We start from the raw sequence: 26,025 nt of genomic DNA, 5'->3' as shown, positions 1-26,025 counted from the left end.
TTCTTTGTTTTTTAGTGCAGGAGTGGAAAACAAAGTCCCCATAGGGTGACTTATTGATTACTATGTAAAAGTGTGGACTTGATGGGACAAAATAGAATGTGTTTGTAGGAAGGGTAATTGTGGCTTAAAATGCAGATGCAAATTAAAAAAGACATAGTAGGGGCTAGAGATCTAGGACATTAGACACCCATCTCAAGCGATGAAAACTTATGTCTGGTAATACCCCTCGCCGCCTTTTGGGTGACTCACTCCATTACTTGCTGCTGATCTGCTTCCTCTTGGTTCTCTGATAAATGGTTTGTTTCTTAAAAGTAGTTTCCTATGTAGCTCTTGCAGTGCACCATCCCCTTTCCACGAGGCATTCATAGCTGAAATGAAAGGACTTTTCATGAGATTTCATGTACATTTAATACCACTGGTGGCTTTACTTCATCACCAGGGCTGTTGCTGCTACCAATTTATACCTTCTTTTTTTAGGTGTCTCTACTAGAAATGGTTCTAAATTGTAGAATAGTCAAATATAAAACAATAATTATGAGTTAAATTTCTGTATTAAATTATTTCCTAATCCCATTACCTAGGGATACACTGAGTCTTGAGCGTGTCTAACAATCTTGGGGATGACCTCATTATCTGGATAATGCCAACATGTGCAGAAGGACATGAAGACAGGGTTTTGAGGGGAAGATTTTCTGTTGTCTAGCTGAAGATTCCTCACAAGGGAGGGTCAGGGTTTAGGGGTCTTGTGGATGGAATGCCTTTTAAGAAGATTGGATGCTGAAAGGCCCAGCAGTTAGAAACAGGCGATGTACCTGTTTTAGAAAAAAGCAGTCTGGTGCCTCACTATTGTTTAGTGAAAGTCATCTTAATAATGGGGCATAATGCTCTTGTAATGGAAAGCATCAGTGATACCAACTGGGTAGGCTTAAATATAAATGACCATGTTGTGATGTTCAGACTAAAGTAACCCTGTTTTAACAATGTAGTGAGGAACACCCTAACTCAATGGTTATAAATGATCAAGCACTCTTCTGTGATCAAAAATGTTGAAGAACCAAATGGGCTCTGATGGCTCTGAGGGAGATACAGTTCTGGAACTGGGGAGTTGGATTTTCATTTTTGATTTTACTATTCTAGTACTAAAAGAGTAATCTCTATGAATGCAGAAATGATGTTATCATTGTTGATCATAAGCCAGAGCTGACACACTATTTCCCCCATGCTTGAACTGACATAGCATTTCTGCAATATGTTCTCTGTAAATTTAACTGAATGCAAGTGTTGAAGCATGCATTAGTCTGAACAACTTTTTGTAAAAGTGGGATAAAAATGTGGAATGAAAGTAACAGCACAGAATGACATAAATTAAGAGTTTAGCTTACTACGTTAGGGTTAAAATATACTTTTGAGTGTTCCAAACATTTGCACTGAAATGTATTTCATGAACAATGGATGTTGCAACCCAAACGTATATGGCAAGGTACTATCGAGGGTCCCCCCGAAGAATGCAGCACAGGTTCCATTTACTGTTCCCTTCCTTTGTTCCACAAGGTCATTTTAAGTTAATATATTTTAATTGGACACAGATATAGTACATGTTGGTATTTTTTTTTACATTAAATATAATCAACCTGGAACCTGGAACAAAAAATTGAGGAAAATATATTCAAAGCATCTGTCAGATGCAGTTCAATTCAGATACCAGTGTGGTCCCTGTACTTAGATTGGCGCCAAAGTCATGATATTTCTGCTTGCCACGATGGGTTGGATGGGAGGCCGTTGTGGTGGTGATATTGGATTCATCAGCAACACTTGACGTGGTTGATGGTTGCACTACCAAGTGGAGGGTATATTAAGTAGGTCTAGAACAGCACAACTGATTTTGGCTGTATCTGACAGAACATCCCAGTGACACGGAATCAGTTCTCATTGGCCTATGCTGGGATCAAGTGTACACTCCCCATACTGCATTATCCTGAGGTGCCTTTGGGAAAGCTAAACCATCGTTTACATTTGCTGTATACATATTACACGGCTCAATATTTCTCTTATCTAGCAAACCTGTATTATGGTATGAAGCAGGTGACATTTTCCTTGGCTGCTTGAGCTTTGCTGGGGAGTTACAATTTTAGTGTGTGTCAGGGCCAGGAGCTAATTTAAAATCAGATATCTGGTGTGGTCAGGGCTCCTTGCTTATTTTTACCACTTTTATAGAAACTAGATAATGGCATATACCTGTGGCATCAAGTTTGGTATACTCTGTATTGGGCTAACTAGGAAACGGGGTTTATGCCTTCTGCAGATCACAGTAGTAAGATTATTATTGGGAATGAATGAAGAAGATTCTACCTACTCACTCTCCCGTGATTTTCTCTGGCTACCTGTTGCTGTTCAGGGTATTAGTTTTAACATTTAAAAACCTCTCACTGGACAATCATGTTGAGCTTCAGACACCTTATAGCTCATCTTCTCTTTTAAGGTCGGAGAAGCAATGCTCCTGTGTTTGTTTATGCATTTCTGAATATGTGGCATGCCCTGCCTTTTGAAAGTGTTCTGGATTTGGTCTCTTGATAGCATTCAGCATAGTACTGCAATTCCTTTTAATTATGTCACATGATTTTGTCCTACTAACGTTTTTCCATGTAAGTGTTTTAACTGTCTTCTCGTCTTTATACATCATTATTTAAAATAACCTACATGTAAACAACTTTCTGCAAAAAGGAGTCACTTCTTTATAGCATGTACAGTAAAAATCAGTTAATTTATGGAGTGTACAGTAAGTGTCTCTGCTTTATAAGACAACCAAAGGAAATTTCCTTGTTCCAAGCAGCTAATGACGTAACTAGGACCATACACCAGATAACAGGGCAAATCAAGAGATGAGAGCAGTGCAGGAAGGTTTTGTCAAAGAAGTGGGATTTAAGGAGGGTGTTTGGCTGAAAGCATCAAGCTTGCCAAATAAAGTGAACTAATTAATATGATCCCTGTTATTATTTGAAAGAACTGCAGTCACTGTAAAGATCAAATCAAATACCACTTAGCCCAAGCCTTCAGTTTCCTTGTGGGATAGGCTATTGAATTAACAGATGGGCAGCAGGAAAGAAGGAGCAGAAAAGCTCCAAGTGCTGCTAAAAGTCTATTTTTTAGAAAATGTACAAGAATTGTTAAATTGCTCTTATTGTCAGAAGTTTCAAAACTGAAATTCAGAGCAATTCTTTAATTCATGCACATGGCAGGCAAGAGCAATTCGACTTGAGTTCAGTAGGTTCTTCTCTCTGGCTAGCCTGGGAAATGCAATTGTTGCAATACTTGTTTTCAGTAGGTGGCATAAATTGTTTCAGTTTGAAGCATTGTTCTTCCACAGGAAAAGGTAAGCTTGGGAAGCTAGTTTTTGAGCAGAAGTGCACTGCTTAGGAAACCTAGTGTTTGTTTCTTGCCGACATAAGGTTTGTGGTCAAGGTCTTGTCAGATTCAGCTTTTTAAAAAATAATTCTTTTCCATCCCCTCTCTCATTTTTAATGTGTCTGTGGTCTATCTGTCTTAGTTTTATGACGTTGCGTCTTTCACGGGACTTTTTCTTGTAAGCATACGATGGAACAGTTGATAACATGACCCCTTGCACTTGTTCAGGCACTCATCTGTTTTGATCACTAGCAATCATCGAGGAGATGGTGCGGGGGTGAATGCCATACTTGGCATAATAGATAGCATAATTAGACAGGTAAATAAATAACCTGCCATATGCATCTCATAGAGTTTTAAAAGTAACCTGCTGGAAACACCATTGAATCTTACTGTACATTATGCACTAATATTTGTCCTCTGGAAAACTGCGAGTTTATTTTAATAAGAACATAATAAAAATGTTAAATGCCAGGAGATCAGATGTACCATGCCCTTATATTTTTACATGAGAAAACCCAAAACAATTTTCTTTCCTAACAAATTAGAAGATGCAAATGGAGGGTGGGGGATGGAGGAAAGACTGGAGAGATCACATGAGGGACTTGCAGACACTGCTGGCCATCATCTGGAATTAACTCTACCTTGGAAGTTTCACTTTGCTGTAAGGCATTCAGCGCTCGCTTGCATGCTCTCTCTCTGTCTCTTTGATTTTTCTCACCAGTCACACAAATAACAGGCCACTCAAACCACTTGCTCCCACTTCAAATTATAGAATGTAAAGAGATTGCATCAGTGCAGATGCAGGACAATTACAGAGGTGAGCACTGTGGTATTTTGCCAAAAAGATAATGGCAGTTCTGTGTTAATGGAAGTCTTGCTCTATAATGAGCACAGGCAGTTCTACAGAGGAGCAAATTAACTGTTTGAATGGAGGGGAGACTCATTTTAGTCCAGAATAAATCAGAGCTGGAAAATCTTGCAAGGCATGCCACTAAATGGATGGACTTGCAATCTTAGCAAACTTTGTGAACCCCAGTGGTGAGGCCTGATGTTGAAATAACAGTCAGTCATATTGATAGTACCCTGTAGAAACAGCCAAACATAACCTGAAGGAAAATATCCATTTGCTTTAATTTCTTCACACACTGGTCTACACTATGGAGTTAGGTCAATTTTAAAATGACCCCATTCTGTTGACTTAAAGGGCTCTTAAAATCGACTGCTGTACTCCTCCCCAGTGAGGTGACCATGAAGTCCCCCCAGAATCGTAGAGTGTAGAACAGGGTTTCTCAAACAGGGTCGCCGCTTCTGTAGGGAAAGCCCCTTGTGGACCGGGCTGGTGTGTTTACCTGCCCCGTCCGCAGGTCCAGCCCATCGCAGCTCCCACTGGCCTTGGATTGCTGCTCCAGGCCAATGGGAGTTGCTGTGAACAGCCTAGTTCCATCCTCTTTGGAACCTCCCCTTCAGGTAGTTGAAGGCTGCTATCAAATCCCCCCTCACTAGTCTCTTCTGCTGACTAAATAAGCCCAGTTCCCTCAGTCACTTCTCATAAGTCATGTGGCCCCGTCCCCTAATAATTTCTGTTGCCCTCCGCTGGACTCTCCAATTTATTCACATCCTTTCTGTAGTGGGGGGCCCAAAACTGGACCCAATACTCCAGATGTGGCCTCACCAGTGCCAAATAGAGGGGAATAATCACTTCCCTTGATCAGCTGGCAGTGCTCCTATTAATGCAGCCTAATATGCCATTAGCCTTCTTGGCAACAAGGGCACACTGCTGACTCATATCCAGCTTCTTGTCCACTGTAATCCCCAGGTCCTTTTCTGCAGAACTGCCACTTAGCCAGTCAGTCCCCAGCCTGTAGCAGTGCCTGGGCCTCTTCCATCCTAAGTGCAGGACTCTGCACTTGTCCTTGTTGAACCTCATCAGATTTCTTTTGGTCCAATCCTCCAATTTGCCTAGGTCACTCTGGACCCTGTTCCTACCCTTCAGCGTATCTACTTCTCCCCGCAGCTTAGTGTCATCTGTGAACTTGCTGAAGATGCAGTCCATCCCATCTTCCAGATCATTAATGAAGATGTGGAACAAAACTGGCCCCAGGACTGACCCCTCAGGACTGATACTGGCTGCCAACTAGACATCGAGTTGTTGATCACTACCCGTTGAGGTCAATGATCTAGCCAGCTTTCTATCCACCTTATTGTCCTTTTAACTCAACCAGCTTGGCATATGCTAAAGTACAATTTGCCTTGAGCTTTAGATGATAGTTCAATCAATTTAGCCGACACAATTTAATGTTATACCTTTTAAGTGCTAATCTTGGCCAAGTCTCCATGAGTAGAGTGGCAGTCCTGAGAATAGAATGAGCCACCTGATTCCCAGTTCTTAGCTCCAAATGCTCGATAACACTGCCTCTGCATCTTCTCATTAAGATCTGTCAGCTTTGGGTCAGGCCTTTTATTAGGAAATGGGTGTAAGTGGTAAAATCAAAACAACGGCTACATCACTTCTTCTGACTACTAAAACATATTGCGCCAAACTGGATTTCATCTGTTTTTTATTTTCACTGGAAAGTGACTGGGTTCCAGCCTGAATTAAACTGGAACTTACCTAAACGCTAACTTACGTTCCTGCCATGTAAGTGAGCCCAGCCTTAAAACACCTGCAAACCCAGGTCAGGGGTTTTCGGTGGGGAAGGTGGGGGCAGAGGGGTTTGGGCTAAAGTCCAGGTAAGATCCTGGGTTAACTGTGCAGTGAAGGCATCCCCAGAGACTGAGGCTATGTGCAGGCTAGATTATAGCAGCATTAATATTTATCTCACCTGTTTTCTCCATGGGTAAAAAGGCAGCCCTTTGAGAGAGATCAAAATCTGCTGTGGGCAATTTTGGTATTAAATACAGATGCAAGTGCCGAAATGCAGATAACTGTACTCCCCACATAGTGAAATACTGCCAGGGAAAGGGCAGCAGGTGTTCCAACAGACATAGAATTTTTGCCTCTTTCCCCTCGGGCTTGTCATTTTGACAACAAATGAGAGGGGTTTGTCTTGAAAAAACTGTAAAATCCCTTCCCATCCATAATATTTTAAAAAAGAACAAATGCCCTCCCCGAAGGGAGGAGGGGAGAAGGAAAATAGTTGCATTTAGAAAGGAAAAAGAGAAAAATGTTTCAAGGTCAGATCAAGCGAAGACGTCATGATCATTTATCTTCTGATTTGCTTTGTTGCTTGTGTAGGAATGGAGCTGGACTGTGGCTTAGCTGCCACGAGATCATGTCCACGAGAGCAGTAAACATGAAGCTGTTTCTTACAGAAAGGCAAAGAGGAATCTCATATTTCATCTCTTTGCTCCATCACTCTTACTTAGGCCTGGCTAATAGCAGGTTGGGCTGGTCCTGCAAAGTGCAGAGCATCCTCCAGCTCCCACTGACTTTGATAGGGGTCGAAGGACTTTCAACACCTCCCAGGGTTTGGTCCCAAAATGGTATTGAAGCTTCTTATAGACACATTTCAGCCTCCAGACTTGAACTGGGAGCATGGAACACATTCAATTTGACGTGATAAGGATCTCCATAAAACTGCTTCACTTTTTAACGGAAACTGCAAGAATAATCAAATTAACGTTTGTTCAGTGCACTCATCTGAATACTATTTTAAACCGGTATGTCTCTCCTGTACCCCTTTTCTCCTTCATTTCAACGTTCAGGTCATTACCAAACAATCTAATTACCTCTATAAATCACTGGGGAGCAGTGGTTTTGTGTGCAGCATAGTTACTGGTGACAGGGTTTATTTAGTAACATTTGATAGGAAGAACCATTCCTTGCTACCACTCTCTGTATGTGCTATCCACAGGGAAGCAGGCTGCTGAAACTGGAAAACGATTCTTTCTTTAGAAGAGTTTTTGGACCCATTTTGCTCCAGGCTGTGGAATAAGAAAGAAGAGAAAAAGAAAAGGGCAGGGGAGACTTATTTAGAGGTTAAAATGGTGTCAGTGATCCTCTTCTAATGAATTTATGACTTATGTGAGATATCACTATTAGGTTCAAGCTCCTCATGCATAGACTAGACCACTGGTGCTCAACTTTTTCCATATTGGAAAGCCCCCACCTTCAGGACTTCATCCCATCCCATCCCATCCCATAGCAAAATGGGAATGGCAGGGTGTTCACAGCCCTCTTGACACCTGTTTGCAACCTCATGAACATCACAAATCTCCACATTGAAAACCCAGGGACTATCTGGGGCTGCAGCATTCACTGGCTTGTGTAGACAGTTGTGAGAAAGCTGTGGGGATTGGTGGCCAGTTGGCTACTCTTATCACTTACAGCTTTTTCCACTCAGATCTTTTCCCCAACCAAGAGCTGAATTAAAGCACGTGCTGTGTCTTGACCATAACAATGTCATCCACTGGCCTATCCGTTCATCACTATGCAGGAGTGGGCCCAGAGTTTGTGGGGAAATGTGCACCTGGCTTTTTAAAAATTGTCTGCTTGGTTTCTTGTCAGGGTTGCCAACCTTCCTAGCCAAAAAGAAAAGAGACGTGTAAACAGGGGTGGCTCCAGGCCCCAGCATGCCAAGCTGCGGGGGGCACACTGCTGGTCGCCGCGAGGGCGGCAGGCAGGCTGCCTTCAGCGGCATGCCTGCGGAGGGTCCGCTGGTCCCACAGCTTCGGCGGACTTCCCGCAGGCATGCCGAAGCTGTGGGACCAGTGGACCCTCCGCAGGCAAGCCGCTGAAGGCAGCCTGCCTGCCGTGCTTGGGGCGGCAAAATGCCTAGAGCTGCCCCTGCGTGTAAAGAGCCTACAGTATAATGTCACTGAACTCTGAGTGAACTCTGAAATTATCCTGGGATTTGATGACCCCTTTGGTTAAGCAGAGTCAGATCATTTGTTATGCATAGCTGTTGAGGCTTGCAAACCAACATTTGTCTAAAATAAGACACTGAAGCATTAAAAACCATTAAACAGCATCATAAAAAGGCAGTTGGGGTTATGTATTTTACAGCATCCTCTATAACTTTCCTCAAAATTCCCAAGAATGCAGGAAGCCAGTGCCTTTAAGAAATCACCAGGATTCTTCTTTTTTCTACTTCCCACTGTAAAGGACACTTTTAAAATTCAGTCACTCCTGTTTAAAGCCAGGGAGAGAATAGCTGCCAGAAGAAAATCACCGGGAGGAGAAAAGAGAAAGGAATGATAACCAGCTCAGAGATTTGCCTGACAAATCAGTGAGGCATCTTGGAAATGTGTAAGAGTGGTGCAAGCTATAAATCAAGAGATGAATTCATTTTATATAGGGTTCCTGTTTAACCTCCAGGAGAGTTCGAACCTCAGCTAAGAATGAAGTGTATTCTGACAGCTGGGTTAGCACCATGTGCTTTGGAGGTAGGCTACTACAGCTCATCTTTTCCCTGTTTGATCTGTTGAAATTCCTAGTGGATCATTGTTAGATGTTGGGGCACTAAGCTCTGGTGCTGGAAAGCTGGCGTGAGGGGTAATGTGGTGGCTCAGACCTAAATGGGCCACAGCCAAGGAAATTTAGGAAATGTGCGGATCTGACCACTCCCCTGCCAGCTGGGTTTCCTGAAGCCTTTGAAGAAATGAAGAAGGGGATTTTTAAAAGTGCCCTGCATTGGCTTAACTCTTTGTCTCGCATTGCAGAATAAGCATTTTACCCTTGGCTTCAATAGGAGCAGAGTTAGACCAGTGCGGAGTGTTTTTATTCTCTCTCTACCCTACTCCAGCAGAGTCCCTATAGAGGGCAATGACCCATTGCTTTGGATTGCAGGCAGTGTGCTATCACCCCTCTCTCCATTCAGTAGGCTGAATTGGCATAGAGGGCAGGGCATCCTGTGCCAGCTTTGCTGAATTTGGCCTCAGGTTTTTGGCTGTTCTAACTTGCTGGGCCTGAGCCTCCAGGTGCCCCATGTGCTGAGCTCCCATGTCTTCAGTGGGTGTTCTCTGAAGCAGGGGGATTTGTAAGATCAGACCTAGGGCATGTAATCTTGTATAAATAACTTGTTACGATTGCCGAGTTTTTAATGTAGCAATTTTAAAAAAGCTTGAAACAAACTTGCTTATCTAACTGTAAATCTTTTGCATTTTAGTCAGGGCCATAGTGCAAAGCTGGCAACTTAATTTACGTCTCTTATTGGATATGAAAGCAGTAAAATGTATCTGGAAACTGAGCAAATGGCTCTGATGTGACAAGTGCAGAGGGGAAATTCTCCACATACTGGACAGCATAGAAGGTGAGCAGAACACCTCCATGTGGTTCTAAGAAATTATCTTTCGGCAACAAGAAGAAAAACTGCAGTGGCTGAAAGCCATAAACATTCCACAGACCAATTACCAAACATGAGGCATCCAAATCCTATATATGGTCAATCAAATGAGCAGATATGGTAGGTTCCCTAATAGTCTATGTGTTTAGGTACCATTTAATATAATCCATAGAGAGGATTTGGGTGCCTACATTTGACATGGAGCTCCCCATCTTCTCGTGTTTCATTCATGGAACCATTTTGAAATATTGCAGGTTCTTTTGTTGTTGTTGTTGTATGGGACAATAGGAGCTAGCTTCCATCAAATCCAGAATCACCCTTGGAATTAAATGCTTTCCAATTAGTCTTTAAATTTGTCTCATTTCTGAGTCATGGCAGAGATAAGCTTACCAGTGGTGCAGACCTTGACACCGCTTTCTTTTGCAGAGATGCCCCAGGAGTCAGTGTAGATGTAGCGCTGTTAAAGTTTGTCATTTCTCCAGGACCCTTCATAGCAGTTCCAGATGGGTCACTAATACTGGTGATTGCTTGGGTGTCAGTAGTTGATTTGGCAGAGTTGGCAGATAACAAAATAGTGGGTTGGTTTAATTTGGGAAGGACTGTTTGACCAGCTGCTAGATGCAGGGTTGTGACTTCCAAAGATGAAGGTGAAATGCTGGTGTTCACTAGAGTTGAGCTTACCTTGGAGGTAGCCTGGGTAGTTGAAGAGGAAGCTATAAGATCTGGAGGTGACTTGGTTTCATTGGTCATTGAAGGAAATGTTGAAACAGAAACAGCTTTAGAAGCCAAAATGGGAGATGCCTTTTTGGTTCTGGGAAGTAAACGTAATTTAAAAAACCCTTTGCGTGACCTTGATGGCCTGGTGGTGGGAGCCTCAGGCAGAACTGGGGCAAGGGCCTTGGAGGAAGATTCTGGTGATGGAGTAGAAAGTTGCAATGTTGAAGATTTAGAGTTTACCTTAGCATGTGGAAATTTGGATTTATCCTGCTCCTTGAAAACAATTAAATCGCTTATCTTACAGGTAGCCTGAGTAGTCGAAGAGGAAGCTATAAGGCCTGGGTGTGATTTGGTTTCACTGGTTATTGAGGGAAATGTTGAAACAGCAACTGCATTAGTAGCCAAAGTGGGAGATGCCTTTTTCTTTTTAAGGAATGAAAATAATTTTAAAAATCTTTTGTGTGACTTTGATGGCCCTGGGGAGGGCCCCAGGGTGGGTCCTGGCATGAGATCTTGGGTGGGTTCTGGGGAGGTTCCCAATATTGGTCCCTGGGAAGGGCCCGGGGAGGTGGGACCCTCGGAAGAGTCCTGGGTGGGCTCCTCAGGAGATGGCTGTGATACTGTCTTTGAAAGTTGAAATGCTGAGGTTTCTGGAGTTACTTGAATGGATGGAGACTTCAGTTTATCCTGTTTCTGAAAGAAAATTAGTTTGCACATTTAATAATGATCTTAACCACTTTCTTCCTTTCCAAGAGAGGGCATCTGGGAGAATGCAGAGCTAACCCATCATGAACCTCACACAGTACCTTTTTTGGGGGGGAACTTCCATGTATATTTGCCACTATTTTGTCCATTTTAGTTTTATCTGTCCCAAGCTTTAGGGGTTTCCCTTGAAAAACTATTTCACAGCTCTAATAAGTCTTAGTATCAGGAAGTTTCCCCTGATATGCAATCTTTTTCCTTTTCTTAATGTTTATCCCATATATTCTAGCTTTACCCATTTGTGCACTTAGGGGTTTACACCATTCAGATCTGTATAGACTATTACCATGTCTGCCATCAGCCACTGATGTTTCTTCTGCATATATCAGCCAATGTGGAAATAGGGTTGCCAATTTTGGTTGGACATATTCCTGGATGTTTCATCCCATGACAAAATCTTTAAAGATTAATCTTTAATTCCTGGAGACTCCAGGACAATCCTGGGGGGTTGGCAACCCTACATGGAAACCAGTATCCACACTCCTAGAATCATAGAAATGTAGGGCTGGAAGGGCCCTTCCATCTCAGCTCTCGTGGACAGGGCTGTGGCCTACTTCAGGATATTTCTTCTGTCTTCATAAAAGTTAACCGGCAGTAGATGGTACAGACAATTATAGAGTGACTCATAGGGTGATTGTCAGATATCTGCTATCAGCAGACAGTGTAATTGGAATCAGGGCCGGCTCCAGAGCCCAGCGGGGCAAGCACCCGCCTGGGGCGGCCCTTTCCCGGGGGGGGCGGCAGGCTGGGCCGGCGGACCTGTCGCAGTCATGCCTGCGGGAGGTCCACCGGAGCCCCGGGAGCAGCGGACCTGCCGCAGGCATGACTGCGGAGGGGACGCTCGGCCGGCGGCTCGGCTGGACCTCCCGCAGGCATGCCTGCGGCAGCTCAACCGGAGCCGCCGGACCAGCGAAGCGCCCGCAGCTGCGGGAGGTCCAGCCGAGCCGCGCGACCAGCGGACCCTCCGCAGTCATGCCCGCAGGAGGTCCGCTGCTCCTGCGGCTTGGGGGCGCCTCCCGGGCATGACTGCTTGGGGCGGCCAAATTTGTAGAGCCGCCCCTGATTGGAATTATATGTGACTCACTTATTTCCATGTAGAAGATACATTGCATTTAAATCAGTAAAATTTGGTGGTATTTTTAAACACTTACAGTAACTTTGTTTGTTTGCAAGTCTGAAGGCTTTGACCTCGCCTTTGTACCTGGTCGAGGTGGTTTTGGAAAGTCCAGAGAAAAACTTAGTGTATTCCATGAGCTTTGTACTAAATTATAACTGTCAATATCTGAAATTAGATGGAAGAAAAATACAGCTTGGTCAAGAAAAAAGTAGCAATTCCATGCATATAACATTTAGAGCTGAATATCTTGGGCTGTTTAAAAAAAAAAAAGAAACTAAAAATGTAAGAAAACTCAAATGCTACTTAAGAGAAAATGGTTTCACAGAAATGTGCATTTTGCATTTGCTAAATGCTTTGTCATAGTTAACATGTTTAATTTACAGTAGCACATAGAGCAATATTATATATACATTTTAGGGCTGTCAAACTATTAAAAATTGCATGATTAATTGCGCTGTTAAATAATAGAATACCATTTATTTAGATATTTTCTACATTTTCAAATATATTGATTTCAGTTACAACACAGAATACAAAGTGTACAGTGCTCACATTATATTTACTTTTTTACAGCTATTTGACAACTTCTGTTTGATAACGATCCGAAGCAGGGTGGACCAACACATGTTTATTTTCATCATTCTCATCATTTCATTTGTTTTGCCACCAGCAGAAAGTTGATATTCCTTTTTTGGTTCGGGTTCTGTAGTTTCCGCATTGGAGTGTTGCTCTTTTAAGACTTCTGAAAGCTTGCTCCACATCTAGTCCCAATCAGATTTTGGAAGGCACTTCAGATTCTTAAACCTCGAGTCGAGTGCTGTAGCTAGCTTTAGAAATCTCACTTTGGTACCTTTATTGTGTTTTGTCAAATCTGCAGTGAAAGTGTTCTTAAAACGAACGACGTGTCCTGGATCATCATCCAAAATTGGTATAACATGAAATATATGGCAGCAAAGGACCTGTCTTCCTCTGGGCCTGGAGGGAGCTCAACCCACCCCCCCCCCACACACACACTTCATCCCAGGTTCTGCCTCCACCCACCTCCTTTCCCCAAGCCCCCATCCTCATCCAGCCTCTTCCCACCTCTGCTCTGCCTCTGCCTCAACCCATCCCTTCTCCCAAGTCCCCACCCCCATTGTGCATCTTCTCCACCTCTTCCTGCCCAGTTCTGCCCCCTCCCCCAAGTGTGCCCTGTCTCTGCTCCTCCCCCTTCCTCCCAGAGCCTGCTGCATGCCACAAAACAGCTGATTGTGGCAGGCAGGAGGCACTGGAAGGGAGGGGGAGGAGTTGATTAGCAAGCCCCCAATGGATGGGAGGCCCTGGGGCATAGGGGAAGATGGCTGATGGTGGGTTCTAAGCACCTGCTAACATACGAATGTTTAGTATATGTCGCACATAAATACCTTACAATGCCGGCTACAAAAGTGCCATGTGAATGCCTTTTCTCACTTTCAGGTGACATTGTAAATAAGAAGTGGGCAGCGTTATCTCCTATAAATGTAAACAAAATTGTTTGTCTTAGTGATTGGCTGAACAAGAAGTAGGACTGAGTGGATTTGTAGGCTCTAAAGTTTACATTGTTTTGTTTTTGAGTGCAGTTATGTAACAAAAAAACTACATTTGTAAGTTGCACTTTCACGACAGAGATTGCACTACAGTACTTGTATGAGGCATACATATTGAATAATACAATGTCTTTGGTTTATCATATTTAGATTGCAAATCTTTGTAATAAAAATAATATAAAGTGAGCAATGTACACTTTGTATTCTGTGTTGTAATTGAAATTAATATATTTGAAAATCTAGAAAAACATCCAAAACTATTAAAAAAATTTCAGTTGCTATACTATTGTTTAACAGTGTGATTAATCACTATTAATTTTTTAGAGTTAATTGCATGAGTTAACTGCGATTAATTGACAGCCCTAATAAATGTAAAAGCCTTTAATGGGACATGATCAACTTGATAATCACATTTTTGTCTAGCAATGTTTTGCCATGCCTTGGTACAAGGAAGACTTTGTCTGACCACACAAGTTGTACCACTACAACTATCCAGATATACTTAAAGCAGTACAACTCTCCTTAATGTGGACATGTTATATCAGTATAAAAGTGCTTATCCTGGCATAGTGCATTTCCATACAGAAAGGGGAATAAATTTCATATGGGTATAAGGTATCTTTATACCAGTATACTGCATCCACTGTATAATAGAGTTGTATATGAATAAAAAAATCACGCCCCTCCCAAAAAGAGTTATGGTATTGGTACAAAAGCTGTACATAGATCACATCGAAAACAACCCGGTGGAAAATAATAGTTTCTCTCCATTGTTTAACTTGTTTACTTGTGCATTCCACAGCTTTTTGTGTACCATCACTTTCGGTGTTTTCTGGATGGCTAGTTTCTCTTCTTACCTCATGCACTGAGTTGGTGACTGCTGTCTCCCACACTGCTCTGGCAGAGTTTATCTCCACAGTCTTCTCTGAGCCCAGTAAGAGCATTTTTCCAGTAACAGCAACAGAGCTCTGGGTGTCCTTTTGTATTCCATTGGTCACTTAACTTCCTCACTTTAATCCTTCCTCTATTTGACTGATTTTTGCTAACTCTTTATCACATACTTTCACCCTATTTTGCAGGTGCCCAGAACAGCTTGGTCTGATTGTATTTTGATAGACTAGTGTGTGCCTAGGATGGAAAAGGCTAATGGACCACTAGAAATTTATGCAAATTTATGCAAATTGAGTCTTGTTCAATCCAAACCCATGTGATATCTTCAAATCCTGAGCAATAAAGTTTCCCTCCCACAAATTTTACCCACCCTTACTGGTGAACATTGAATTAATTATTCACCTGTCTTTGGTTAAAAGTTAATTCTTTCTCTCTGTCTCTTGTTAATGTTTTTAATCAAATTGGATGAGTACTCAAAATGGCAAGTCATGTTAACTACCTACCATGCTGAATACAAGAACCTCGCTATAGCCTTCTGCACTGCTTCAGCTTCTTGTATTTGTCTCTTCTATTCATAGACCCTTTGATTGGCTCAGGTTCTGGTAATGGTATGGGCTGTTCTCAGAGAGCAGGACAGACCTGTTTGTAGGTCTCATGTGAAAGTCAAACATCGTACTCCTTCTATCCACTTTGGCTGCATGGAGGGCTGAGATCACCCTGCTGGGATGGGAAGCTATGCTTCAGACTGAGTATATTGCAATCCTTGGACCCAGCACTACAAGTTGCTGAATGTCTCCTCTGAGATAATGACACACAGCACCTAGCAGGGTTAGGTGCTTTATATTTAGGTCACCAAGTCATTTCCTCTGGCAACTGAGTAATGAATGTAACCCCCCCGCCACACACACACACCTCAGTCACACTCTTACCTGGAACATACTTTTCATACAGTGCAAGTCTTGCATTTTGACTAAAAAAAGAGAGGAAAAACTGAGCTGCTGACTTTGTTCTACTAGCACTAATTATACTTCCTTAATGTCTAGCAGTCTGAGTTGCATGCACCTGGACTAGACTATTAGAATTCCATCCACATGCACAGCTTTATCTTCCACTGATTCCCCCGCCCCTTAAATTATATTCCATTTCACCACTGATGGCAGTAACCAGAATACAGGCCAGATGGAGTTAGAGTTTGGAGAAAACTACTTGGCCTGCAAGTGATCCTTGTTTTACTGCTTCTGGGCCTAAGGCAAGAAGAATAGAGAAAGAAAGGAGATGTGCTCATTGGTTGAGGGGTGTGTGTGTATGTGCTGTTTCTTTTTAAGTCATGAAATACATATTATATTTGCTAATTACAGCACCCACATCAAATGTAAATACAATTCAGGGTCGCTGTGTTTGTCTTTATGATGAGTATAGTACTATTGGACTAGTAGTATCAGAAATATTTAAGTGTGTGAGCATCAGCATCTAAAAGGGAAACTGACACATGGTGCTGGGCAAAGGGTTGCAGATTCAGCCCTGTGTCATGCCCGCTTCTCATCAGGGAACAAATTAGAGCAGGCTGGAGGTAACCTGGCCCTACTTGGGAGGCGGAGACAGCTGCTACCTAATTAGCCTGGGGCTGCATAAAAGCCTCAGGGGAAGGAAGCCGGAGGAGGACAGGATGAAAGGAAAAAAGGCAGGGAATGGAAGCAGGGAGGTAGCTCTCCCTTCTCTCTTGCCTGCAGAAGATGAAGGGTTACTGGTATCTGGTGAAATGGTGGTGGGAACAAGCCTGAAAATAAAGTGCACCAGTGGCTACAAAGACAGAAGCCAAGGGGGCCCTGCCACACACTCTGCTACAGAAACCTAATAGGGTGATTGTACATGGAGTCAGAGTGATTCAGGAGTTAGGGTGCTGGGAGTTGGAAGACCTGGGTTCCATTTCCTAACTAGCTACAGACTTCCTGTGTGACCTTGGGCAGGCCACTTAGTTTCCTGTCTCAGTTCCCTGTCTGTAAAATGGGGGTGCTGAGAGGATAAATACATTAAATATTGTCAGGTGGTCACATACTATAGAAATGGGGGTCAGATAAGTGCCTTTGATGTCTAAATTGCAAGACTGGCTGTGATGTATGTAGCATGCATCTTCTTATAACTATCTTGTCTCAGGCACGTTTTAAATCTCATTACTATACTGTCTGTAGAGCTAGGCAGCCATTTTGTGTTCATCTGAGCATGGACGCTCAGAAAGGAAATACTCTCCTAAAGATGTTTTTCCTTTTGAGTTAGTTGGACTGAAACTATTAGCACATGGTTGCTCTTTTAGTATGGGGAAAATGCAACTGTGTCAAGTTAGCATGGTGGACATTCTAGAAGGCACTATGTATGAATTGATTGGTTAGGAAAGATTTTAAGAGCTTGTAAATGTGTTTCTTCACTTCTGGCCTAATATCTGCAATATTTATCCAGGCAGGACCTCCCAATGAAAGTAATGACAATGTCCATAAATCCTGGAGTCCACAACCAGGCAAGACAGTGGGTGAGAGCTGCAGGACCTTGGAGCCCTATACAGTTTTCACTGAGGTCAGTGGCAAAACATCCACTGACTTTTGGGAACAGGTGTGGACCCCTTGTCCTTTGAGTGTATTGGTGTTTATTTGCCAGTTTTTGAGTGTGTTCACCTAAATTTGAATTTTTTTGTGTTGATCCTGCATTTCTTGAATACCTAAACTCCCATTGGCTTTAGTAGAATTTTTGGTTCTGTGTGTATTGGGTCATATTTAAGCAACTTGCCCTTCAGTTTCTTCCTCTGCAGTGTATTGATAACTTGACTGGCGGCTGGATGCTATAGGGGGCAGGCATGCTGTCGCTTTGTTGTTTTGACTTAATTCCTCCTGTTTTCTATTACTCCCTCCCTCATTTGTCATGCCCTCTTGCTAAGAAGAAAAAGCTTATATGGAAATAGGCATTAGCCTTGTTCTGAGATAAAAAAATAACTTGGCAGAACATATCTGTTTAGAGCAGTTTTCCTACTCTAAAAAAAAGTGTAAAGAAACTAAAAATAAATGATCAGTTAGTGATTACATATAAACACAACCGAAGAACTGGTATATTTGGCTTTAAAATATAAACAGGGGCATGCACAAGGGGGGGAAAGCAGGAGCACAGTCCCCCCCCTCCTCCCCCAATAATCGCTGGGGACACAGAACTCCTCCAGCCCTTGGGCTGCAGTGATGGTGGTGGGAGAGCGGGCTCCTGACAGGGCGAGGGGAGGGAAGAGTGAGCTGCCACAGAACGTGCTCCTCTCCCTCCTCCCCCCGGGATCAAAGTTAAATTTCTGTGCATGCCCCTGAATAAATAAATATATATATAATCTGCTTAATGTTTAAAATAATATTAACTCATCTTAGCATGGGATTTATGTGCACAATTTCCTGCCCATTGAGATGAGAATACCTGCCATCAGTTGTGTGGCTCAAAGTTGATCGTGATTTTAAATGCTTCTCTTCCCAGGAAAAGAGACACTTTATAAAATCATCATAGTGGTAATTGTTTTGGATTCAAAGTGAACTATCTTAAATTTCATGTGTTGATATACTGTGAATGATTTACACTCAGGTACAGTGCGTCAAATGTTCTTGCCACTCACATGTGTCTAAGAATTGAATGATTTGCTGCCAATAGCACTTTGTGGTCTCTTTAGTTCATGCTGCTGGAATTTTCATAACATTTTAATAATTCTTTCATAATTATTTTGCTTGAAAGCCTTTTGAATGCATGTAAAGATTTTTGTTGTTGTTTGTTTGTTTCTTTCCTTGTTAATTAAATCATTCATCCAAGACAGCCTTGGAGAAGAAAGATCTAATTTGCAGACCTATCCTAGTGAAAAGAAATGAGATGAACAGTCTGGACCATCCAAAGGATTATTACAATTTTAATGTAAGCTATTTAAGTAAACATCAATGGGAAAATATCTGGAAATGTAATAATTTAATCCTACATCAAGAAAACAAAGAGGATAATAAAGTGTATTGTAGAGACTCTGTTTAGATACAATGACTCATGAGGGGAGACTTATTTCCAACAGGAAGATGGTCTTATTTTGTTTGTTCCAATACAGACAGGTACTTGCGAAGGGCTGTTGTGGTTGAACCTTTCCATGATGCAATGCTGTTTGATGCATAACGGGGCAGGGTCTCCCCATTAGAGCCCTGGTATCAAGGCAGTTAAATTCATAGATTAATAGATTAAGGCCAGAAGAGACCTTTCTGATCATTTAGTCTGAACTCCTGCATGACACAGGACAGAATTTCACCCAGTAATTTCTGCATCAAGTCCTTCTGGTTAGACTAGAACCTCACTCTTAGAATATATTTTTATTTTAATGTAAAGACTTAAATTTCAAATAATGGAGAATCCTCCACATCCTTAGGTAAGCTGTTCCATTGGTTCATTACTCTTGCAGTAAAAAATGTGCACTTTATTTCCATTTTGAATTTTAAATGAGCCAGGCAATTATCAGAGCACATTTTTGGTGTTTACTAGGACCTTCTAATATTTTCCTTCATCATTCAAGTCTGAACATAACAGCAAGGACACATTAGTCTCAGATATACCTCAATCAGCAGATAAGACTTCAAGATATGACGCTTCTGTCCTTCCACTGACACTGGTGTAAGAGAGAGAACAAAGGGGAGTGGAGGAAGGGAGAGAAGCTAACACCAGCCTTAATGATGCCAAGAAAACCTGCACTCTGCCCATTGCTAAGAAGACACAACTGTTCTTCATGCAAGAGATTCACCTCTAGGAAAGTCTGAATCACTGAGAGAGAATTTCTGTCTCTGGTGAGAAGAGACCATCACGCTGCCATATGAATGAGTGAAAGGCACATTTTCTTGTCTTGGGAGGGAGAGACTAGTAGTTTTGATTCAGTCAATGAAAGAGACCTTTCTCCACTGGCAAGAAGGTATCATCCTGCTGCAGTTTAGATGATTTAGACAAACTTTCCTTTCTAGGGACATGTCTACACCACAAAATTAAGTAGACCTAACTTAGGTTGGGATACAGCTGCCTCAATAACTACATCGCTTGTGCGTGTCTAAACTTTGCTCTTTTTGTCGGCGGTGCACATCCTCACCCTCACCAGGTGTACTTGTATCAATTGTACTGTCAGTGTGGAGGATTGTGGGACAGCTCCTGAACGCTAGTAACAGTCGATATAAGTAATGCAGTGTCTACACTGACACTGCTTTGACCTAATACATCAACATTGGCTCTACGCCTCTCATGGAGGTGGAATTAAGTCGGTGGGAGCAAAATTTAGAGAAGACTAAAATTTTAGGTGCCTAGCATTGGCCTAAATCTGTAGTGTAGACCAAGCCTAGGAAAGTCATGGGCCCTTCGGAGATCTGCATGACAACATAATTTGTATAGATCTCCATAACTACTTCCTAGTGTGATTCAGTCTGTTCTTCATTTGGAAGAAGACCACAGTAGTATAGACTGGTTTGGCAAAAGACTTTCCATCTTTGTACATCAGAGATAATGGAGAGGTTTGCCATGCTTTCAAATGAAAGAATTGTATGTGAGATGTTTTCCTAAGAGGAAAATGGTCAACATGTAACTATAATAAACAGGCTTTTAGGAGAATTTTTTGTTGCGCTCCTCTTATCTTGGAGAATAATATGGAGGATAGATTGGCTAAGTATTCAAATTAATTTGGGGAAAGGAAAATAGTCAGTGCAGTTTTTCTGCTGGGGGGGAAGGTAAAGGAGGGGGTACAGTTGCTTTGTATATTTCTATAGCACTTATATCAGTATATTTTTAATATGAAAGTTCAAAGCCTCCCCACTGGTCTGCACTGGGGAGGTGAGGGGAGGAATGCACAGTTACTGTACCAGGAAGAAGGGAGTTTCCTGCCCCCTAGTTAGTTAGAATATATGGGTGCATCTACATTACAATAAAAAATCTGCAGCATCAAGTCTCAGAGCCCAGGTCAATTGACTCAGGCTCATGGGGCCAAAAATAGCAGTGTAGATATTTGGGCTCAGGCTGAAGCCTGGACTCTGAAACCCACCCAGCTCATGGGATTTCAGAGCCCAGGCTCCAGCCTGAGCATGATCCATCTACACTGTAATTTTTAGCCCTGTGAGTCCAAACTTCAGTCAGGTGACTGGGCTAGTCATAGCTAGGCCATGGGTCTTTTATTACAGTATAGACCAGAGGTTCTCAAACTGTGGTCTGTGGACCACCAGTGGTCTGCGAGCAGGGCTGGCCTTAGCATGAGGTGAACTGAGGCAGCCGCCTCAGGTGCCAGACTGTGGGGTAGCGCCACTAGGACCCAGAGTGTAGAAAATTGTCTGGTGCTGGTGTGTATGTATTCTCTCTGCTCTAGATGCACAGAGATGGTGGAGTGCTGTGCTGGAGGAAAGATGGCACAAGAGACAGGCAGGCAGGAGAAAAGATGAGAGCGAATAACAGAAAGCTGCAGGGAGAGAGAGGAGGAGGAGCCTCTTATGTACCTCTCTACTACCCCCAGGAGACTGGACTGATTAACACCAGCTTCTCAGGGAACTTCCTGTTTCCTGCTGCTTCCCTGAACCCACTTGAGGAGAACAGGCAGTCAGCTGAAGTACTAGGAGACAGTTAGGCCCTTAAGACGCTGATATCTTCCCTCACTCAGGCCCTGCTACCAGCCTGCTTATTTGTCCCCTTCAACTGAATGTTGAGAGCTGGCACAGGACAGCAGTCATGAGTGAAAGAAGAAAACGCCCTACTGGGGCAGCATTCAGAAAAAGAAAGCAAGCAAAGGAAGCTTTTCTATCTAAGCAAGAAGAAGCTCTCCTGAGATACATAGGCACAAATGTTCATGGTGAGTCTTCTGGCCCCAGTGAGGATGTGAGTGGTGAGGAGATGCCTGATCTTCCAGTTAGTGAGAGTGCAGGTGACCTGGCAGCTACTGCAGCATCCATATCTCCATCTCAAATGGATGTAACCATGCACATTCCTGAAGAAAAGTGTAGATCAGAGAAGAGTGTATGTATTTTTCTCTGCATCAACTCATCGATGGCAAATTTTGAGGCAACATCTGGGAACATCCTCTCTGACACTGAAACCACTGAGTGCCACACAATGGGAAAGTCGAGTGGAGGTGATAAAGCCTATCAAACACCAAATTGGAAAGATAGATGATGCTGCTAGTTGCCATTATGGAGGATAATGCTATGACAGAAACTGTTCATGGGAGAACAGTGGCAGAGGGAAATGGAATCACCAGAAACGTATATAACTTCAAATTTCTGTGTGGCTTAGTGTTGTGGCATGACATATTGTTTGAAATAAATGTTGTAAGCAAGAGACTCCAAGGCATTCACCTTGATATATCTGGAGCAATGGAACAACTGCACAAAGCAAAGTCATACCTACAGTCTTACCGGTCAGATGAGGGATTTCAGAATGTTCTGAAGAGTGCACAGAAGTTGGCAGAGGAACTTCACACTGAAGCTATTTTCCCACCCATTCAAGAATACAAGAGTCACTGAAGAAGATGACATTTTGATTGAGGCACAGGATAATCCCATAAGAGACTCCAAACAACAATTCAAAGTTGAATTCTTGAACCAGGTGCTAGATTGTGCAATACAGTCAGTTGAAGAACGTTTCATGCAGCTCAAGGAACATAACAGTATATTTGGGATGTTGTATGATATTCCCAAGTCTTCACTATACCTGAAGAAGACCTACACCAGCAATGCAGGGCACTAGAGATGACATGTGCGATATTGCTGTGAGTGATTTAGGTGATGAACTGAAAGCCCTTTCAAGATACATTTCAGCAGGATCAACTCCAAAGGCTGTTCTGGAATATATGTGCACAAATAAGATGACCGCCCTCTTTCCAAATGCTTTTGTTGCTCTGCGCATACTTCTAACACTTCCTGTAACAATTGCCAGTGGAGAATGCAGCTTCTCCAAGCTGAAGTTAATAAAAACAAATCTACACTCCACAAGGACCCAGGAGAGGCTGGTCGGCCTTGCAACCATCTCAATAGAGCATGAGCTGGCCCAGACTGTGGATCTTCAGGAAGCAGTTCAAATCTTTACAACCAAGAAGGCACGGAAAGCACCACTTTGATTATTCAAACAGATAAAAATGCCAGTGTTGACTATGCAGACAAGAAAAGTTATGTTTGCTGTTCAGGCATTTGAAAGTTAAGTGTTTAAAATTTTTGAACAAGGCATTTTAAGTTGTTCTACTCCTCTCATGGTACTGCTCTGCTACCTACCCCAATAAAGGAGAACAGGAAGAAGGCAGAATTGAGACCTTTCAAAGTTTTTGCCCAAGCGAGGGAGTATGGGGGTGTCATTTGAGCTCCCCACCTCAGGTGCCAAAATGTTGTGGGCTGGCCCTGTCTGTGAGGTCCGTTCACGTGGTCTGAGGATAATTTCCTGGAGAAGAAGCACATGTAAGGTGAGGTAGCGGCTTGGGGGGAATAGGAGGTAGGTGGGAGGGGGTCGTGGGGTGAGAAGAGGGGAATTTGGGATGTGCAGGGCTACGGTGGCCAGAGAAAGAGGTGACTTTCCCCAACTCCAAGGCTGCGGATGCTGGGGAGAGATGGCCCTCCTTCCTAGCCCCACCTCAGAGGCTGCTGCGGTGGGGGAGAGAGGGAACATTCATTGCATTAGAAAGACTATTGATAAGACTACTGATATTACAATGAGTTGTGTACTTTTATTTGTAGAACAAAAAAGGTTAAATATTTTTTTATATAGATAGCACTTTTATCCAAAGCTCTTTACAATAGTTAACTAACGGTACAAACAACATTTGGAAAGATCATTAAGTGGTCTGCCGAGACCCTCAGCAGTTTTCAAGTGGTCCACGGAAAAAATGTTCGAGAACCACTGGTGTAGATGTACCCTATGTGGCTATCAGTAACACATGCTAGCTGGCACTACTTAATCCTTGCTTGCTCGTGGTGACATTCATGCAAGGGGCCAGCTCAAGGTTAATCCATCATTTAAGTCGTTGGGCTACCAGGAATTCTGAGGTGCTGGTCATAGAGACGGCAATCCCCACCCTGCATGGCTAGTTGGCTAAAGGGAAAGATTCAGCCCCTTTTTTTTTGTTTTTGTTTTTAGTATCTCAATATGTAGCTAAAATTATATGAACATGCACTGACTTATTTGTCAAAATTAGGGCAACCTGTATAGATTAGTATTGTTGTGAGTTGGGTTCAGCCTTGTTGTTGTGGGTTGGGTGTAACCACTGCCTTTCATTTAGGATGAATATAAAGAAGTGACTGAAATAATAGCAGTCTCCAAACATAAAACATAAGCATGTGTGTCTGGCCAAAAAGTATAAGGCTGCTCAGAAATCTGAATGACCTGGATGGACCTCCTTCATGGGTATTGTTTTTTCAGTGGGAGGTGGGCGTGAAAGTGAGTCAGCAGAAGCAAAACAGACTGAGGTTCTATCTACACTGAATCACTGTGAGGACTACAGGGATGTGAATCGCAGAATATACCAAAATGTTGCACTCTGCAGGGACGAATTAAAAGGTACTTAGGATCAGAAAATACTTGACTCTATCGTCAGTTTCTTTTTCTAAATGGTACAACCCACAAGACCCCAAATTTAGCTAACCACTTTTCTTGACATTTTCAACACACTTTTATAAGCTAATAAATGTTTGCTTTGTCTAAAATCTCTGAATTTATGACAGGAAAAACACCTCAAAAATCCAAAACACTAATCCTGAATCAAGACAAGTTCCATCTCTCAGACATTTTCATCCCAGCCTAGTATTCACAAGAACTTACTCTTGTGCTGTGGCCATCTCCCCTGTAGCTGTGCCTTGTTCTGTCAGGCTGTTAATGTTTGGCAGATGACATCATAAAGAGGATGAGAATATTATTAAAGGGGAAATGGGAACAAACCATTCATACAATGTACAGGCCACTTTGGAGGGTCAGTTAGTAAATAAATAAATAAGTAAATAACTGATGGATGAACATTTCTAAATAGATTCCAGTTAGTCTGCACAAAAAACATCAGTCTGGAATTCACACAGTATTCCATGAAGATACTGCAATCTTTGCTCCATAACTCTTTCACTTCATTATGGAATTTGAATTCTTCTTGCATTCAAAGCCCATTAAAATGAAGTAGGTTTTTAAAATATGGCATTTTGTGAGTGTGTAAAATATTATATTCAGGATTTTTTTTTTTTTAAAAAGACCAGATTAATAAATAGACCATTCATGTCTGTCCACCAACTGTCTTGATGCAAGATCCAGGAGGATACAGTGTGAGAGGATAAATATTTTGCTTGATTGCAAATGTTTTCATTAATTTGGAGAAACTAAATGGGAAATGGTGAACATCTGATTATAACGATTTCTATTAAGAATGGCATGATGCTAGAATTTCTTTGCTGTGTCATATACCAGACAGCTCTCCACTTTGACATTCTGTATACTCATACTGATTTTCTTTGTACACTGGACTGCAGTCAGCAAAAGTGTTGAACAATTGCCCAGGGAACAGCTGAGAAATGTCTTTAAAAATCTATAGGAACATATGCAATACTGAAAATCTACTGCAAATGTGTGTCTTTTTCTGGTCAAGACATTGGCCCCGTGTTTCAGAAATGGCCAAGCTTAGTTAAGGTTTGCCATTCACAGATTTATGGGGAATAATATAATTTATTCATACATCAGCAAATTACACTTTCTGAAAATGAACTTAAGTTTTCTTAAACTGTCGCCTCTCATTTTATTAGTTAATTAACTGCACAAAACCTTCAGTTACTCCTGAGGTTTAGTAAAGTGGCCTGCAAAGAAAAACAAATTGTTTTTTAGATTGTTTTATAATCTAGAGCAGGCCTGAAAGGATTTAGGGTTTTTTAATCAAAGAATTGTAATGAAAAACAGGGTGTTTTTTTAATTCCCTGGACTAGAGAGCTAGCGAAGGAGCTTTCTCACCTTTCAATTAAAGTAGGGGTTTTGAATCTTTTTTCCCCAAAAAAGTGTTTTGTCAGATGTTTGTTTAAAAACGATGAGCAACTTCTATCAGGTTCCATTCACTTGTATCTGCTCATGCCATAATCAAGCTAGTGCTCCAATGAGTTACCAAGCAAAGACCAGGAAGTCAAATGTGCAGTCTGCAACTGTTGCCTTGAGTTCCTTCCAGCTCCATCCTGTATCCCTTCCAATATGGCTTCTACCCACTCCTTTCCACTGAACTGCACTCATCAAGGTCTTGACAATCTTTTCCAGGCCAGATCTCATGGTCTGT

General features: G+C 42.3%; 1 protein-coding gene across 2 annotated transcripts; it reads right to left on the bottom strand.

Moving 5' to 3' along the window:
- Positions 1–300: 300 nt before the first annotated feature.
- Positions 301–24,607, bottom strand: LOC123377741 (putative uncharacterized protein DDB_G0290521). 2 transcript variants are annotated; one of them, XM_045030969.1, is made up of 6 exons: positions 24,549–24,607; positions 15,671–15,711; positions 12,320–12,450; positions 10,080–11,099; positions 7,135–7,329; positions 302–368 (listed from the first exon to the last, which is right to left on the bottom strand). In XM_045030969.1, the coding sequence occupies exons 1-5, from the start codon at positions 24,563–24,565 to the stop codon at positions 7,297–7,299; spliced, it is 1,242 nt and encodes a 413-aa protein (XP_044886904.1). In that variant the 5' UTR covers positions 24,566–24,607; the 3' UTR covers positions 302–368; positions 7,135–7,296. The 2 variants fall into 2 exon arrangements, with proteins under 2 accessions (XP_044886905.1, XP_044886904.1); XM_045030970.1 differs by lacking the exon at positions 12,320–12,450 and having other exon boundaries at positions 301–368; positions 24,549–24,600.
- Positions 24,608–26,025: the final 1,418 nt, after the last annotated feature.

The sequence above is a fragment of the Mauremys mutica genome, chromosome 9, assembly GCF_020497125.1.
Source record: "Mauremys mutica isolate MM-2020 ecotype Southern chromosome 9, ASM2049712v1, whole genome shotgun sequence".
NCBI lineage: Eukaryota > Metazoa > Chordata > Testudines > Geoemydidae > Mauremys > Mauremys mutica.
Note: the sequence above shows the minus strand (reverse complement) of the source record. Positions and strands in the feature narration are given on the sequence as shown.